Source organism: Caenorhabditis remanei, chromosome X (assembly GCF_010183535.1).
Source record: "Caenorhabditis remanei strain PX506 chromosome X, whole genome shotgun sequence".
Classification (NCBI taxonomy): Eukaryota; Metazoa; Nematoda; class Chromadorea; order Rhabditida; family Rhabditidae; genus Caenorhabditis; species Caenorhabditis remanei.
Window position 1 is genome coordinate 8,671,274 of NC_071333.1, and position 15,849 is coordinate 8,687,122.

Consider the following 15,849-nt stretch of genomic DNA (forward strand, 5'->3'; position numbering starts at 1 on the left):
ACCAATCATCCCGAAATGCTCACCCAACTAGTATATTAGATCATCCGGAGCTAGAGAACAAGGACCAAAGCAACTCATGACAATGAAGGTTTATTCCAAAACAGAGGAGAAATCTCGGAGAGAAAAGAAAATGAGGAACGGAACGGGAGGAGGATGAAAAATAAATGAGTGCGACCAATAGGCCAACCAAATTCAGGATACAAGAAAAAGCCGTTGAGATTTTATTGGGTGTGGTCGAATTCAAACATTTTTCTCATAGCAAATTGAATACTTTATCCAATTTTGATTAGTCACGGATCTCAAATATATGAGAACATCTTGAATATATGCCCAAGTTTAATATCTACCATTCCTGCAACAAACACGTAGAAATGTTGCAGAACATAACGGATATAATCCTTTTGTCCTAGTTTTTTCAAGACAATGCACCCTTCCATTAAATTGGTGCAGCTGTGTATGCTACCCAATGAATAGCAGAATTTACAGCTTCCCTTTTCAAAGAATAAGATATCATCACCATCTAAAGTGTCTGCAGAATGAAAAGAAAATTGAAAAGAGGCCAGTGATTTATAAGTCTCCTCTTCTGTTTCTTGCCCTTCCATGACCACCAATTTTGCAGGTGTTATGGATCCAGGTGTATGAGACGTCTGTCGGTCTGTTCGGATTTGCGACCTTGGTACAGACAACAACGACTCTTGCATGATGTCTGTTGCGCGAAACATTCCAATTTTGATGGAAAAAAGCGTGAAAACGTCCGTGTGTCCTCCGCTCATCGGCCGCCAGTTCAAAAGTTAATCTATGGCAGCGAAGCGCGTTGAAATAAAAAAGACAAGAGTCCGATGCGGAAGAGAGGCCACAAAGGAAAAAAGCGAACACTTTAATTAAATCTCAAGGTATGTTCCATCAAGTCTTTTACTCTCATGGGACATATATGTGTGTTCACATGGATGAACCGCAAAAAGACCGGGTCGAACAAATAAAATGTGGATTAGCCCGATGTTTGAAGATAGATGGCTTGTCGGAAAAAGAGGACCTTATTGGAAGGGCGGAAGGAGGGCATAATGTTGTTTAGGTTGCGGATGAGCACCCGAAACGACAAAGCATGTTCGCTTGGGTGAACGGACAGAAAAATGTCTTTGCGGCAAGTTGAACTACTAAATTAGCGGATGCCATAATGAAGAGCAACATGTGGATGCGCTAAATTGGAAAGCTTGTGTCTAGATACAAGGACTTAAAGAATGTGGAGGGTTTGTTGGGAAATTTTTTATATATACAAGTCTTGCATGACGGTAACACAATTAAGATACTATTAAATATTCACACACAATGAAACATATATTGAGAACTGCATTCTTCTGCGGACTCTCAGTTTTCAAAAAAGAAATTTGCGGTGCTATAATGAGTTTCTCAAATGGGATTTCAACATCGAGATGCTTCAATGTCGTTAAACCAAGAAAAGCCTCAAATAGCCGTACCCTTTCTCTGAATTTATGGTGTTCTTTCCAAATTACGAAACCAGACTCAAACACCCGGTTATTCCCAAAAGTGTTCAAAGGGTCAAGAGAATCATAAAATAGAAAAGGTTCGAGTTTTCGAAATGAGAATGTGTGGGGTCCACACCGAATCGGGTAATAAATGCAAAGTGCAACCGACACAACAACGACCTCCCACAAAATTGAACGGTGTTTTGAAAGAGAATGGAAAGGGAAGAAGAATTGAGAAATGAGAAACGGCCACCCATGGAGAAGGTGCATGTCCCATTGCGGGTTGATTTTGAAATTGGCATTTGAAAAGAAAACAATGGTGTATAAATACATGAGGGAGAATTTTGAGGTAAGAGTGCAATGTTTCTAGAAGAACAGCTGTTGGAGAAAAAGTGAGCAACAAAAGAGGTTTGTTGATGAACTTCATGATGTACTAAAAATCAAAGACAAGCATTTTCAAAAACAGAAAAATGTTCACAATCGGATACTGTCAAACATTAGTTTCTCTTACCGTAGTAAGTAGTAAACGGTTTCAACTAGGAACGGCTGTGATTATATAATATATTGACAACACTTGTTCTGATAGTTTTCAATTTCACTGTCTTCGAGAATTTTTTATTTATTTTTGATTCGATTAAAGGGATATCGATACCTAGCATCTTACAGTAGCGAGCATAAGTGAGTACCCCTAGGTACTTTTATGTGTAACTCAGCTGAATCATGTCCGTTTTGCCTAAACTTTTTTTTTGAAAGGAAGCCAAAATATTCAGCAATACGAATATATGTTTTTTGAAAAACTTCCATCACTGATTTTTTCGATAATCGATGTTTCCTGATCTTGATTTGAAAATCCGAAGAAAAACTTTTTATTTTTCTTTTGGAGATATTGAGTTTTTGATGTCAAAATGATGGAACATGTTCAAATAAACAAAAAAATATGTTGAATTGGCTTCTTAACTCCTGAGCATCGTGCTAGAGCTCCAGAAGTCAAAAGTAGTGCATTCGAAAAAATTTTCATAACTCCCCAAAAAAGGTTTCAAATTAGCCAATATATGCACCAAAAGACGTGTCTTGAGTTTTTCTACAAACCAACATCAAAAAACTACAGATTAAGAAAAAATAATTTTTCTAATTTTTTCACTAAAATTTTTTTTTAATTCCTATTTTTTCTCAATTTCTGGTATTTTCTGGATGAAAAACAAACATAACTTTCAAAAACTGCATGCAAGATGCTTTATCACACATAATAAAACACATTTATGTGTTCCTTGTTCGTGTTTTAGTCAGAAAATACCAGAAATTGAGAAAAAATAGGAATTTAAAAAAAATTTTAGTGAAAAAATTAGAAAAAAAATTTTTTCTTAATCTGTAATTTTTTGGTGTTGATTTGTAGAAAAACTCAAGACACGTCTTTTGGTGAATGTTGCGGCTAATTTGAAGCTTTTTTTGAGGAGTTATGATGATTTTTTCGAATGCACTACATTTGACTTCTGGAGCTCTAGCACGATGCTCAGGAGTTGAGAAACTATTCCAACATAATTTTTTGTTTATTTGAACATGTTCCATCATTTTGACATCAAAAACTCGATAACTCCAAGAGAAAAATAAAAAGTTTTTTTTCGGATTTTCAAATCAAGATCAGGAAACATCGATTATCGAAAAAATCAGTGATGGAAGTTTTTCAAAAAACATATTTTCGTATTGCTGAATATTTTGGCTTTTTTTCAAAAAAAAGTTTAGGCAAAACGGACATGATTCAGCTGAGTTACACATAAAAGTACCTAGGGGTACTCACTTATGCTCGCTACTGTATATCCGAAGTACCATATACATAAAAAACTGTAGACGTTGAAACCATATTTGAAGTTCAGCTTGTTAACTACTTTCCGCTATCGTTACTGTTTTCGTGCACATAGAAAACTTTTTACAGCCAGAAATAAACATTATCCTTTACCAGTCGGTTTACGTCGCCTAACGGCGACTAAACCTCCTTCCCTACACCACCCTACTCAGTTATACAGCGCCTGCGGCGCTTCTTAGCTGAGCAGTTCGTTCCGACAAAGCACAATTATAAAATCTCTCCTTTTCAGACTCAAATTCTACAAACTTTCTCAATGACTTTTTCTATCCTGATAGAATATGGAATTGAGAATGATCTGTTTTTGAATTTTCGAATTTGAACTTTCTTCCTATGTTTTCCTTATTTCGAAACAGTCTTACAAAAGAACGTGAACTTGATAACTCTTCTCTCCCCTCCCCAAAAGGCGAGTGATCATACCGATATGAGTTTTTATTTTTTGCCTGATCGGCGGCGATGCCGCCTCTCCTTCTCGGAATATGGCAGACTAAGACAATATGTTTTTACTAAAGTTTAAGAACTTGAAGACTTTTCTATTCACATCTTCAAAAAATGGATTCAAAGTACTCTTCCTGAAGTTTTTGACTGATCGGCGGCGATGCCGCCTCCCTTCTCGGAATATGGCTGACTAAGACGGTGTTTTAACAAACTCTCATCCTAGAATTCATTTTTTAGGTAGCCGATCAACGACAAAGTTGCTTATTCACAAACCACCATCACTACTTGAGTAGCATTCTTCCATTTATTTCAACATTTTGTTGGTAATTTCGTTAGTTGAGCAGACCGTTCTGGCAGAGCACAATTTTGAAATCTCTCAATGACTTTTTCTATCCTTATGGAATATGGTATTTAGAATGAGCGGTTTTTGAACCTCCCTAAAAGGCGAGTAATAATTCAGATTTCAATTTTTTTACTGATCGGCGGCGATGCCGCCTCCCTCCTCCCTCCTCGTTTGGCGAAATAAAACTATAAGTTTCAACAAACCCATAGGGTCGCTGAAAACGTCATCGATTAGGCGCGATCTAATGCTAACTCCGAACCTTATGATACGTAACAAAGAAAAAAGGGTTTCCCGGTTCCTTTCTCTTTTACATTTTATATTGTATGAAAATCTTCTTCTTTTGTAAATAGTTTTTGCTGACTCTGAGCAGTCCGTTCTGTAACATAATCCCTATTTTTCTAATAGGAACTTACAAATGTTCTCAGTGATTTTTATCCTAAATTGACCGGAACTATTTTAAAAGAGTCTTTCAGAAAGAACAGAAATTTGGTAACTTTGCTTTTTTTCGGACAGGAAGGGATAATTGAAATATCAATTTTCGATTTTGGACTGATTAGCGGCGATGCCGCCTCCGTCCTCTAAATATGGCACACAATGATAATTTTTTAATGAATCCTCATCCTAGCATTTAAATTTTTGAAGGTAACCGTGCCACAACAAAGTTCCTTATTTACAAATCACCATCACTTCTTTAGTAGTATTCTTTTTTTCAGGAGTTTTGCATTTTTTGATTATTATCATTCAGAAGAGCAAATTCGAAACAATCGGGGTGCAAATTTATAGAGAATTCTCAAGGCACACGGAAAGTCAATTCCCTTTTAGAAATTCGGATTTCATATTCTCTTCTTCAATGCACTTACAGTATTTTTTGAGTTTTTGATATGAAGCTGCGGACAAAACTGTTATTGTAAGCTGCCATCAGCTTCTGACACGGTTTTTTTGGAATTCTAATTTTTGAACACCGTCAAAGTTGCAACTCAATCACCCATTATGATAGAATCGTAGCGGTGGGAACAGTGACAAAAGATTGGTGCAGATAGTTACTTGACCCTTTTGATCTACAAAATCTTTACTGTAAAAGTTATATACAACTTTCATATACTGGCTGTCTATGTTCTTTTCAAAACAAAAAACCAAAAAAGATTTCCGACCTGGAGGGAACGAACTCACTACCCCGTGGGTGAGAGTCATCTGCGTAGACCGCTACACCAAATACGCGCGGCCGGGGCGCTCTCGAGAATGCAGTCAAGAAACGCCGAGTCAGTAGTTGAGCTTTTTACCACCCTGTCGGGACACACCTTTTCTCAACGCTTTTTACTGTTGAAATCGGTATCGTCTCCAGAAGACGTCAAATTTGATATTTTTGAAAAAAGAAAAAGACGGGCATCATCTAAGGGAAATTTCCTATCTATCTATCTAGGTTTCATAAAAATTGGTCTACTACGGAGGGAGTTATGATCGGCGACAAATAAACGGACACACGGATCTGTTGAATATTATTAGTAAAGATAAAGATGGAAAAAGCAAAACAAGAATGTTCGAAGATGGTAATGTTTTGGCATACATGGGAGCAACATGTAAGTACATTCAAGTGGATTGGTTTGTGGGGTGGTTGACCAATTAGCGGATAAGCGTTCCCTTCGTTCATGAATATAAAAAGAAGGGGAAAGAAGAGGAAGGGGGATTTGTCATAACCATAATAAAGTGGAGAAAAGAGGGAAACGAGGTCCGAAGTACTTCTAAAATAGTAACAAACGGGTGGTAATGTGCATAGTTTGCATTTAGTAAAAAGCAATAATCGCGGGTGTTAAAATACATGTGAACGCAGAGAAAACAAGGATCCCGTCAACGAGTGTGCTTGCGGATAAAACTTCTGTTGTAAGACATCAGCCGGGAGATAGCTCTGGGCACAAAATATATCCGGTGAGAGAGCAAGGGGGCTCCCTCACCGCCGATATTCGCCATCATTCGCTCCTCATTTCAATTCGTTCTCTTCTTCTTTTTGCTACCCCACGCTGTTTGACTGCGTAATTTTTTCTACTCCTCCCCTCCACTCCTGACTGTGTAAAGTGTACCGCCCGTTTTCACAAACGCAACTTGAACAATCCGATTAGTGGACAAGAATTAGATATTCAATAGAGCGCAAAAGTGGACAATGGGAAGATCAATTACATAACGAATGCATGTTGCAAGAGGGTTTCATGGTTGAAGAAGGAATCAAACAGAAAAATAGAGAACTAGATGGTTTAGGAGTTTTTACAAAAATTCATAGTTGGTAAATGTCATAAGAAGCAAAAGTAATACTGAAGGGTATTGAAAATCAAAAGGAGAAAAATCTAGATTTGAATTTAATCAACTAAAAACCAATTTTCTGAGCAATCGGAATGTAAATATGTACAACGATAAATCACAGAATCAGAAGCATGACGACGATGATGACAAAAATCAAGGTTGATGGACGGGCGAAGGCTGATTGGCATATCTGAAAGAATGGAAAAAGATATATCCCCGCGAGAATGACCCGAAGTTCTTACGTCTTCCAAATGTTCAAGACTTTTGACTCGGACACCAGTCACCGATTTGATGAATTTGGAGAGATGACAATCCGTCGAGCATCCCGGCACAAAAAGCTCGTGCACATCATCTGGATCTTCAGACGTCGTGTTTCGGAAATATATCTGAACTTGGGTTTTTTAAAAATAGATTTATGGAGTGTTGAAAAACTTGGGGAGAATTGAAATCGGAACAATTCATAGTTTCAATTTCAAAAACTAACAAATCAGACACTATAAAGCGTATTCAGGTCTATTTCTATGTTTACTAGAAATTCGACTTCGGCCGTAATGAGTTTTGCAGTTTGCTGAGAGTTTAGTCGTTTTTTTCTCGAATGTTTAGTTCAATCAATTTTTGTAGTTTTCCATCGTTCTTATTGAAAGAAAGCAACAAAATTGATTGAAAATACTTTTGAAATGTGAAAAAAATCAGGGCGAAGTCGAATTTATTGGCCATTTCACCAACTAAAATTTTTGTTGCTTGCTCTCAACGAGTTCTGGACAGTTTAAAAATGTGTTTCCATTTGGGAATGAGCTCACGGGATCGCATACATTACAATATGAAAACATGAGAACACACCTTGATACACCTTGAGGAAAGTTTCCTAAATAACTAAACTAATTAGCTCACCTTCACGTTGTTTCCGGTGTGCAACTCAATCATTATGCATGCAGTGTATGGAATCAACTGGTGATTGCTGATACCGAGTCCATACAATAAAGCAGTCAACGTTCCATCATGCTGAAAACAAGACACTTTAGGCAACTTTCATCCAACAAATCCATACCGAAGAATACAACAATGCTTTCTTTGGATTGAGGTGTTGAGATGCCAATACCAAACTTTCAGACCAACTGTTGATCATATACCCAGCCCTAGAAGTGAAACATTACTTCATGTAGATGCAGGTTCAACATACATGTACTTTGCTTTTTCTCTGCTGTTAAAAAGTTGTAGTCTGGCAATTCTTCTTATTTCAGTGATAGTATCCAATAAGCTCCTACCATTAAGTTTTTCCTCAGCCCATGTTGGAAACGGTAATCCGTTGTAATGCTGAAAAGATAGTATGAGAAAGGCAACATTAGTAAAATAGTGAAACCTCGAGAATAATATTGTAAACATCTTTGATGTTGCCGTAACGAGTTACATGACCAGTTCTGTTTGAGATCATTTCCAGTTCAGCTTTATATCTGATATTTGACAGGTGTTATGATTTTCCAACACGGTATTAACTCACTTCTCGTTAATATCTGCTTCAATTTTCTTTCTCTCGTCGGCAACTATTTTTTGATAGTATGGACATTGAATTTTACTAGGACGAAGCATCTGAAACTTTTCAAAATCATAACATCCATTTAACACTTATCTCACAGGATCTGGTTTCCCATTAGTACGTATTGGTATTGGTTGCCAGAATTTATATTTTCCCTCGTTCCACATTTGCAAACCATCAGGCGGAAATAGGGCGGTGGCCACACACTGGGCTGTCTCAATCGCACGATCCGCATCAGAAGCACGGATTGTTATCTAAAAATAACAGCAGATTCGTCACTATTCCTTTTTCCTTTTCTTGAGATACTATCCGTTTTCTCACCTTTTTTCTGTCAAACGCAGGAAGAACCGAACTTCGATACCGTCTTCGTAAAAAGTTCCCAAGTTTCGTTGCTTGATCGATGCCAACCTGCAATGAAAAAAAAATGAGTGGCGTGTAGTTTTTAAAAGCCAATAACCAACATTTGTCAGTTGGTTCCAACCACGGGGCCAGTATGTCTCATTGTAAGGGTCGCTGGGATATGGTAGGTTCTCGGGTGCTCGATCTCCGTGCCGCCAAACTGCTAATAGGAACTCAACTTCCGCCACACATGGAAGGAGAAAATAGGAGCAAAACAAGTAGAGAACTTTCATTCTGGAAAAGGTAGAAAAGAAAAATGCGAAAAGATTATTTGAGGTCAAAGATAGTTCAAAGAGTACAAAGTTTTAAATGAGAACGTGTTTCAAAAGATTATATACAATCCCTGTCACACTTGGTTAGTTGCCATGTAAAACTTTTACTTACAGGAAAATGTTACAGGCTAGAGAAGAGTAAAGAAACACTGCCGTTAGCCAAATACTGCAATTTTCTGTTCATTTTCAAATGAGGAAATACATTAGATCGTTAAAGGAGGTCATCAAATAGTGAATGTGTGTTTTTAAAATTTTCAACTTCAAAGTCGTATTACATTCTAGCAAGCAGTCTGGATTTGAATTTTGCCAGTCAACCAACTGGAAATAGTTTTCGTCTTGTCTCATAGACCACATCTTAATCGGAATGAGAATTAACATCCGTGTTAGAAATATCTAGTATCTAAAAATGAATATCCTCATTAAGATCAACGGTCACTATTATCTTCCACATAACTAATGACTCTTGAAAGAATCAAAAATCCAAATTGAGTCACTTATAAGGAATTTCCGATCCTATTCTTAATGTATCATCGTTCTGAGCATCTTTCTAATCTCATCAAAGTTTTATATGCCACCCAAGAGCTCAAAAACAGAAGAACTATGCAAGAAAAAGTTGAACATGAAAAAAAAACATCGATTTGGTGGAAACAAGCAAATATATTGAAAGTGTGTTTCTTGTGTAGTAACATCTCATCATCCATCGTGATGTTGTTAAACTTCATTGTTGTGACTCGGTGACAAGCTATTGAGAAAAAATTGGGAGATGAGAGAAAAATGATAAGTCATGTTTCCCATCAATTTTTGGTTGGTGTCCGAGTTTCACTTTTGTCTACTTCTGTTCCAGAGGTTACGTTCTACTTGATGAGAGAAAATGGGGGTAGAACGTGAGGCAGCAATCAAAAATAATGACTCCAAATGCATTTAATGCAGCTATCAAATGAAAACGACTGGAAGACAAAAACACAAAATCAGGTTGAAGAGAATTAGGGGCAACACATGTTGCCAGTGACACCAATAATCCATCTTTTCATTTAACCTCCACCAGTCTACAAATTGGATGCTCTGAGGGAGAGAAATGATAGGATCAAACCATAAAACATTCTAAAAGAATTTTTTGTAGCAGTTCGAAAACATAGATGAGGGCATATTATTCTTAGTTTTTTAGTAACATTGCTTACTATACAATCAGGAAAAAATACTTCAGGTTTGGCAAACAAGATGCACTTTTTAGAAAAATTCACTGCCGTTGTTTTTAGTAAACACTTGGAACTTTAAATGAAGTTTCGCTTCGCATTTGTTGTGAACGCCTATGTTTATTAGAGTAATCAAAATTAAATACTACTAACAGCTTTCGATATTATCGTTTTTCTTGTGAGTTTCGATATTTTTTAGATTCAAGCTATTATTTCTCGATACTCTTCACTAAAACTTATATCCTATATCTAGTACATACAAAAGAATTCGGTTGAAACAATGACCACGAGAACTTCAAAACTACACTTCTTGGAGCAAGCGTTATTCAAAACTGACAAAATAAAAGACTAAGTGGTTAAAAAAACCAAGTGGTTCCTCAAATTCATCAAGTAGAGATCTTCCTTTCTTCTTCTTCTTCAGAAGACTCATTCAGAAAAACTCACTCAAAAAATGAGAGCATAACAATTCAATAATTTGACCAAACAAACGTCTTCATCCTTCAAACCAAAGAGAATAGGCGAGGAAACAAAAGTTGTGGCATGTTCACAGATTCCAAAACAGATAAGCAACGTCGATCAGTTATCGCACAGAGTCGATGATGGTTTCACTTGAAATTGATAACGTGCGAAAAAAGATGATGTGCGCGTCAAATAATTGAGTTCAAAGTAAGTGTGTTTGGTTGTCTGCAGAAGGCGTCAGAAGAAAACGACAGTTTCTTTTTCCCTTTTCCATGGTAAGATAGTGCAGACACAAAGATCAAATACGGGTTAGGTCAGAGAAAGATAATGATAATAAATGATAATGAAACCAAATTTCGTATTTTGATACTTTCATAGCCAGTAATGCACAAAAAACATGGTTGAATCGGTTATTGTTTCTTCCGGGTTTGGAGTTGTCTCAAAGTCTTAAACAAAATAAAAACTTATGATTGAAGAGTGGCTTATTGCAACGGTAAACCTCTGTCCCAGTCTGCCTGGAAGTCCTTTTCAAAAAAGACAATTTTTTTCCAAAATTTTTAGATTTAATTTGGAAAAAGCTACTTTTGAGTTCTCAAAGACATGTTTTTTGGAGCTTCGGAAATTTTTTGAGGAATATACTTGGTAGAAAATATGAAACAATTTTTATTTGGGTTGTGGCGTGAACTAGCATGGCCTAGCCTAGTGAACGTCTAAGCCTGAGGTCACACGTGGCAAGAAGATCTGCCTTTAAAAGATGAAGAGAACTCTTAGTTGCTGATTCTCACTATGTAAATAAATAGTTTTATTATTCCCTTCTCCCGCCACCTAAGGACATAACAATTTGAAAAAAGTTTGCAAAAAAGTTTTTTTTTACATGCACAATACTAATATGTAGAATCCGTATGCAACAGGAATTCACATTTCATGGGAAACCTCTCCTGATTTATCAGAAGACATCATCCGAAATGTGTGTGTGTGTAGTTCAAATACTCAGGGTAAACACAAAAGTTCAGAATATAACATTTTACGATATGTGTTCGTCGCTGCAGCAGATCCGCGGGATGATGAAAACAAGATAAATTTTTAATGGGTTCCAGATTTTCTCGCCTCCCAGCCTACCATAATGTTCTCGTTATATCTCACTCTCGTCATTTTGACTTTTATGTTATTTTGGTGTATGGATATAGAACTTTATTCGATTGAAAAAATAACATTTGCAAAGTAAAAAAAAGAGTAATATGGCAGTGAATGGCTACGAAAATTGAAAAAGACCTATCAATGAAAGGCTTTGCATAATGAGAAGAGATGGAAAAATACAGTTACTTGACTAGATAGGGAGATTCATCTATTTGAGGCGTGGTGGTGGTTGAGTATAAGTACAATTTTTAAAACATAAATATAAAAAGTAAGATGGGTGTTTGTTGGTATTAACCCTGTTTCAAATGAAACGATTGAACTAAAATGCACAGAAAAATTGAGAATTTAGCATGGAGCCTTTGGTGGGCATGGAGTCAATCCACGGCATTGTTGAGATTCCTCGGCAAGTCCGATGCAGTGGCATCCAGATTCGCCAACACATTGACGGCTTCTGAAAAACAGGTTCATGTGCGAAGCCTTTTTTTCATTTTTCCAAATTTACCTGTTTTGAACTCCGACTTCACAGGCAAGTTGAGTAGAGCATGGACTCCATTCGCACCTAAAAGTACATGTATTGGGTGTCAGTCAAGACAGTCGTTTTTACCAGGTGTTCCAAGCACATTGTGGGGCACAACTTTGAGAGTTACATTCTCTTTCTTCACGATCCGGTCCGTCGCAGTGGCAGGATGCGTCTGGACTTCCGGCTCCGTTCAAACAGGTACGAGTACGGATAGACTGAAATTCATAATAGAGACTTTTATCAATAAGATATGATCTCACCTGTCCACCTCCGCATTCCTTGTCACACATCGACCAATGGCACCATTCAGACCAGTTGCAGCAAGATTGTCCCTCGCAAAGAGTGGTTTCAATACTTGGTCCTTGGCAAGTAGTGGCTTCCTGTCCATTTGGTCCCAAGCATCCACGAGTTCTGGTTCTTTGTCCTGGTCCGCACTTGGAAGAGCATCCAGACCACTCACACCACTCGGTCCACTCAGCGCATGGTGGTCCGTAGCAGAATTGGCTTTCCTCATTTGGTCCTTGGCAATCAGTTCCGAATTGGCAGACACGTTGTCTTCTCTTCATTCCGGATCCGCATGAAGCAGAGCATGTAGACCACTCTTGCCATGGAGACCACAAAGAGCATGGTCCACCATCACACGCGCGTTGTTCGGTCTTTGGTCCTGGGCAGAGATGATCTCCGAAAACTCCTCCGAGGCAAGTACGTTGACGAACAGCAACTCCTTGTCCGCAGGTAGCAGAGCATTGTCCCCAGTCTTCCCATTGAGACCATTCTGGGCATGGTCCAGAACTGCATTGTTCAGATTCGTAATCTTTTCCTTCACACCTGTTGGTTCCAAGATGACAGAAACGAGTTCTTTCGCGTTGTCCAGATCCGCAGCTAGCAGAGCAAGTAGACCACTCGCACCATTCTGACCAGGTTTGGCATGGTCCCATGTTGCATGGCTCAGTTTCAAAGTCAGCTCCTTGGCAGTTGTTGGTAGAGCATTCACGTCTTCTAGACTTGGCTCCGTCTCCACAGGTGCAAGAGCAAGCAGACCAATCAGACCAGTCGTGCCAGACTCCAGAAGTAACTGGTGGGTTAACACATCCTTGTCCGTCACATGCTGGCGGTGGTGGTGGAGCTGGACGGTATCTGGTAGGGTATGGTTGTGGAAATGGTGGCTGAGTGGCGGTGTTGATGACTGGAGCAAGAACTGGTGGTGGCGTTGGGCGTTCTTGTTGTGGAGCTTGTGGAACTGGAGCACAATAACCTCCTGGGCATGGATCGGCTTTTGGACGAGCTGGATGTCTCTGGTTGTAGTTTTCACGGTATTGAGACATTCTTTGTTGGTAGAGTTGAGCATGCTGGTCTAGTGGGGAACGCTCGAGTTGAGGTGCTTGTTGTGGTTGTTGTGGTTGTTGGGGCTGTTGTGGTGGTGATGGTCCACTTTGAAGTTGGATTTGAGATTGACCGGACTGTGGTGGTTGCTGTGGTTGTGGTTTGTGGTTGTGGACGTTGTTGCTGCTGTTGTTGTTGTTGTTGTTGTTGTTGTTGCTGTTGTTGCTGTTGTTGCTGTCTTTGGAGCTGAAGTTGAAGCTCGTGTGATCCAGAGAAAGATTGTGGCTGTTGTGGTGGTCTCTGTGGAAGTTGTGGTTGTTGCTGTTGTTGTTGCTGAAGACGTGCTTGATGCTCACGGAGTTGTTGCTCTCTCTGTTGTTGCTCTCGTTGTTGTTGTTGTTGTTGTTGTTGTTGCTGTTGTTGCTGACCGCTTGGGTACTGTGGTGCACGTGGTGGGAATTGTGGAGCTGGTGGTGCTGGAATTCTCTGTGGAGCGGAACGAGCTGGACATCCACGACGTTGGATCTTTCTTCCGTATTCACAAGCTTGCGAGCGCACCTCGTGTCCATTAAGAGTGCAATGAGACCAGTCAGTCCAGTCTCCGACTCCTTGCACAGCTTCATCTCCTTGTTCTGAAAAAAATCTTAGATATTTTTGTGAGATGACTTATTATCTTACGTCTCTTCTTTCTGTCAACTTTATCGGTGGACGAAGCCAATCCGTCCTCCTCCAATGGTGGGTGAGCATCAAATTGGTGACAATCAACGACCAATTCCAACATGCGAACGATATCCTTTTTGTTTTCTGGCTTCTGCTCAACCAGGTCAACCTTTTCAAGAACGGAGTTCTCAGAGAACAGGTAGCAGAAATGTTTCTTTGTCTCATTATGCAAGTAGTAGTAGACAACTGAAAAAGTCTCTTTTCTTTTTCTCGTTTTTTTGTCCCTTAACCTCAATGACCCCAAACGCAGAGATCGAATTTCGAAAAGCTTTCTAGGTTATCATATCTCAAGTTGCGAAACGTGAGGGCAGTGTAAATTTGCAAAAGCAATCAGTCAAAGAAGCAGAAAAAGAGATATTTGCGGATGAGTGTCATTTGTTATAGATATTGCTTGACACATCAATCTTCTTGCCCCTCATCCGGTGCAAAAGTGAATTTTACCTGCCGAGCACTCTGGGAAGATGTCCACGCATTTCTTCTGACACTCGTAGGCGGTCGCCTGCATCATCATCAATGGCGAAGATCCTTCTGAAAACAGTGACAGTAATGACAAAAAAACAGAAATCAAGGATAATAAAGAGAAGCCAGATTTGTATTATTTCTATGATTTTGATGAAACGGGAGCTATTAAGTAGAATTGATGTGAGAAGTGATCATGGTTTTTAACGGAAGACCCAAAAATAGTACAGTCGATTCGAAACTAAGAAAAAAATGAATGAACAACTTGGAAGACACAATTATGAACTTATATATGACAATTTACAATTCATCACAAAAAAAATAGGGTAGATAAGATAACATTTATAAAACCCCTATCGGGATAAGTTTGACTTACCGAGAGCAGTGTTGTTGTGCATTCTCGCGCACAAATCATCAATTTTAGTAACATTCTTTCCTCTGGATACCGAGATTCTGCCTGAAATTTTAAGATTTTCTATTTGTGACACTTCCCTCTTTTCGAATGTTGTCAGATGATTATATTCGGAATCATGTTTGATTGTCACACTACCTAAATTACGACCTAGCCCCCTCCCCTTACCCTCTATTATCTCCTAAACCAGTTCTAGACTATGATAACACTTACCTGCATCGGCAAGGCAGAATAAGGCTGCCAAGGCAAAAAAGCCTACAGTAGCCTTCATGTTGCGGCTGGCAATGGACGGGACCGCGGACACGAGAGTGCACAACACGCGACTGACGATGATAGTGGGCGGAGTCGAGAAACAAGACGAGAGGTATGAAAAAGAAGAAGATGAAGAAAAAGAAGAAGCTGAAACATCAGAAGAATAGAGAAAGATGAGGAAGGGAGGGTTGAACACACAACTGTAGTATAGTGAAAAGGTGGTGGAGGGCGAGAGGAACAAAAACTTCTTATTTTTTCAAAACGGAGAAAATTCGCTCTAGGAAAGCACACCGGGCTAAAGATCGAAATAAGTTGAGGAGTTGAAGCAAGTCAAGAGGGAACAGGAAGCGGTTATAGATGCTCAAAACGTTTTTTGAGTGTGAGCTCCTGGAGAAAGTGATTTTTATAAGACAGTTGGATAAAAGCAGAACAAGATAGCTAAAAAAAGCATCCAGATTTTGAGAACCATGATATGAAACAGATAATGCAACAGAACAATAGAGTAGTTCCAAAACCAGATTTGATAATAAAAAGTTATCATTAGAAGCATTTTTTTAAATCTGAAATTCTAATTTTGATCCATCATAAGATATTGTCTGATCCACGAAACTTCGGGTTTAGACATAACCCACTACAACGTGTCATACATATTAAAAACATCAGCTTTGTCGAATTTCTATAAAATGTCATTCAGAGAATCCATTTTTCACAATTAGCAGCTTGAAATGTTTTTCAACTGTACCACTCGAAACTA

At 38.6% G+C, this 15,849-nt stretch overlaps 2 protein-coding genes across 2 annotated transcripts; both read right to left on the reverse strand.

Moving 5' to 3' along the window:
* Window positions 1-6,530: 6,530 nt before the first annotated feature.
* Window positions 6,531-8,581, reverse strand: GCK72_023674 (uncharacterized protein; the record flags this gene model as incomplete). The annotated part of the gene is made up of 10 exons (XM_003109578.2): window positions 6,531-6,605; window positions 6,658-6,801; window positions 7,307-7,417; window positions 7,464-7,551; window positions 7,596-7,729; window positions 7,776-7,866; window positions 7,914-8,002; window positions 8,048-8,203; window positions 8,271-8,357; window positions 8,411-8,581. 10 exons carry the CDS (start codon window positions 8,579-8,581, stop codon window positions 6,531-6,533), a joined length of 1,146 nt encoding a protein of 381 aa, XP_003109626.1.
* Window positions 8,582-11,754: 3,173 nt separating this feature from the next.
* On the reverse strand, window positions 11,755-15,114 carry GCK72_023675 (uncharacterized protein; the record flags this gene model as incomplete). Its single annotated transcript, XM_053735503.1, has 9 exons — window positions 11,755-11,860; window positions 11,912-11,968; window positions 12,014-12,144; window positions 12,190-13,338; window positions 13,391-13,884; window positions 13,931-14,158; window positions 14,414-14,500; window positions 14,808-14,888; window positions 15,057-15,114. The coding sequence occupies 9 exons, from the start codon at window positions 15,112-15,114 to the stop codon at window positions 11,755-11,757; spliced, it is 2,391 nt and encodes a 796-aa protein (XP_053579069.1).
* Window positions 15,115-15,849: the final 735 nt, after the last annotated feature.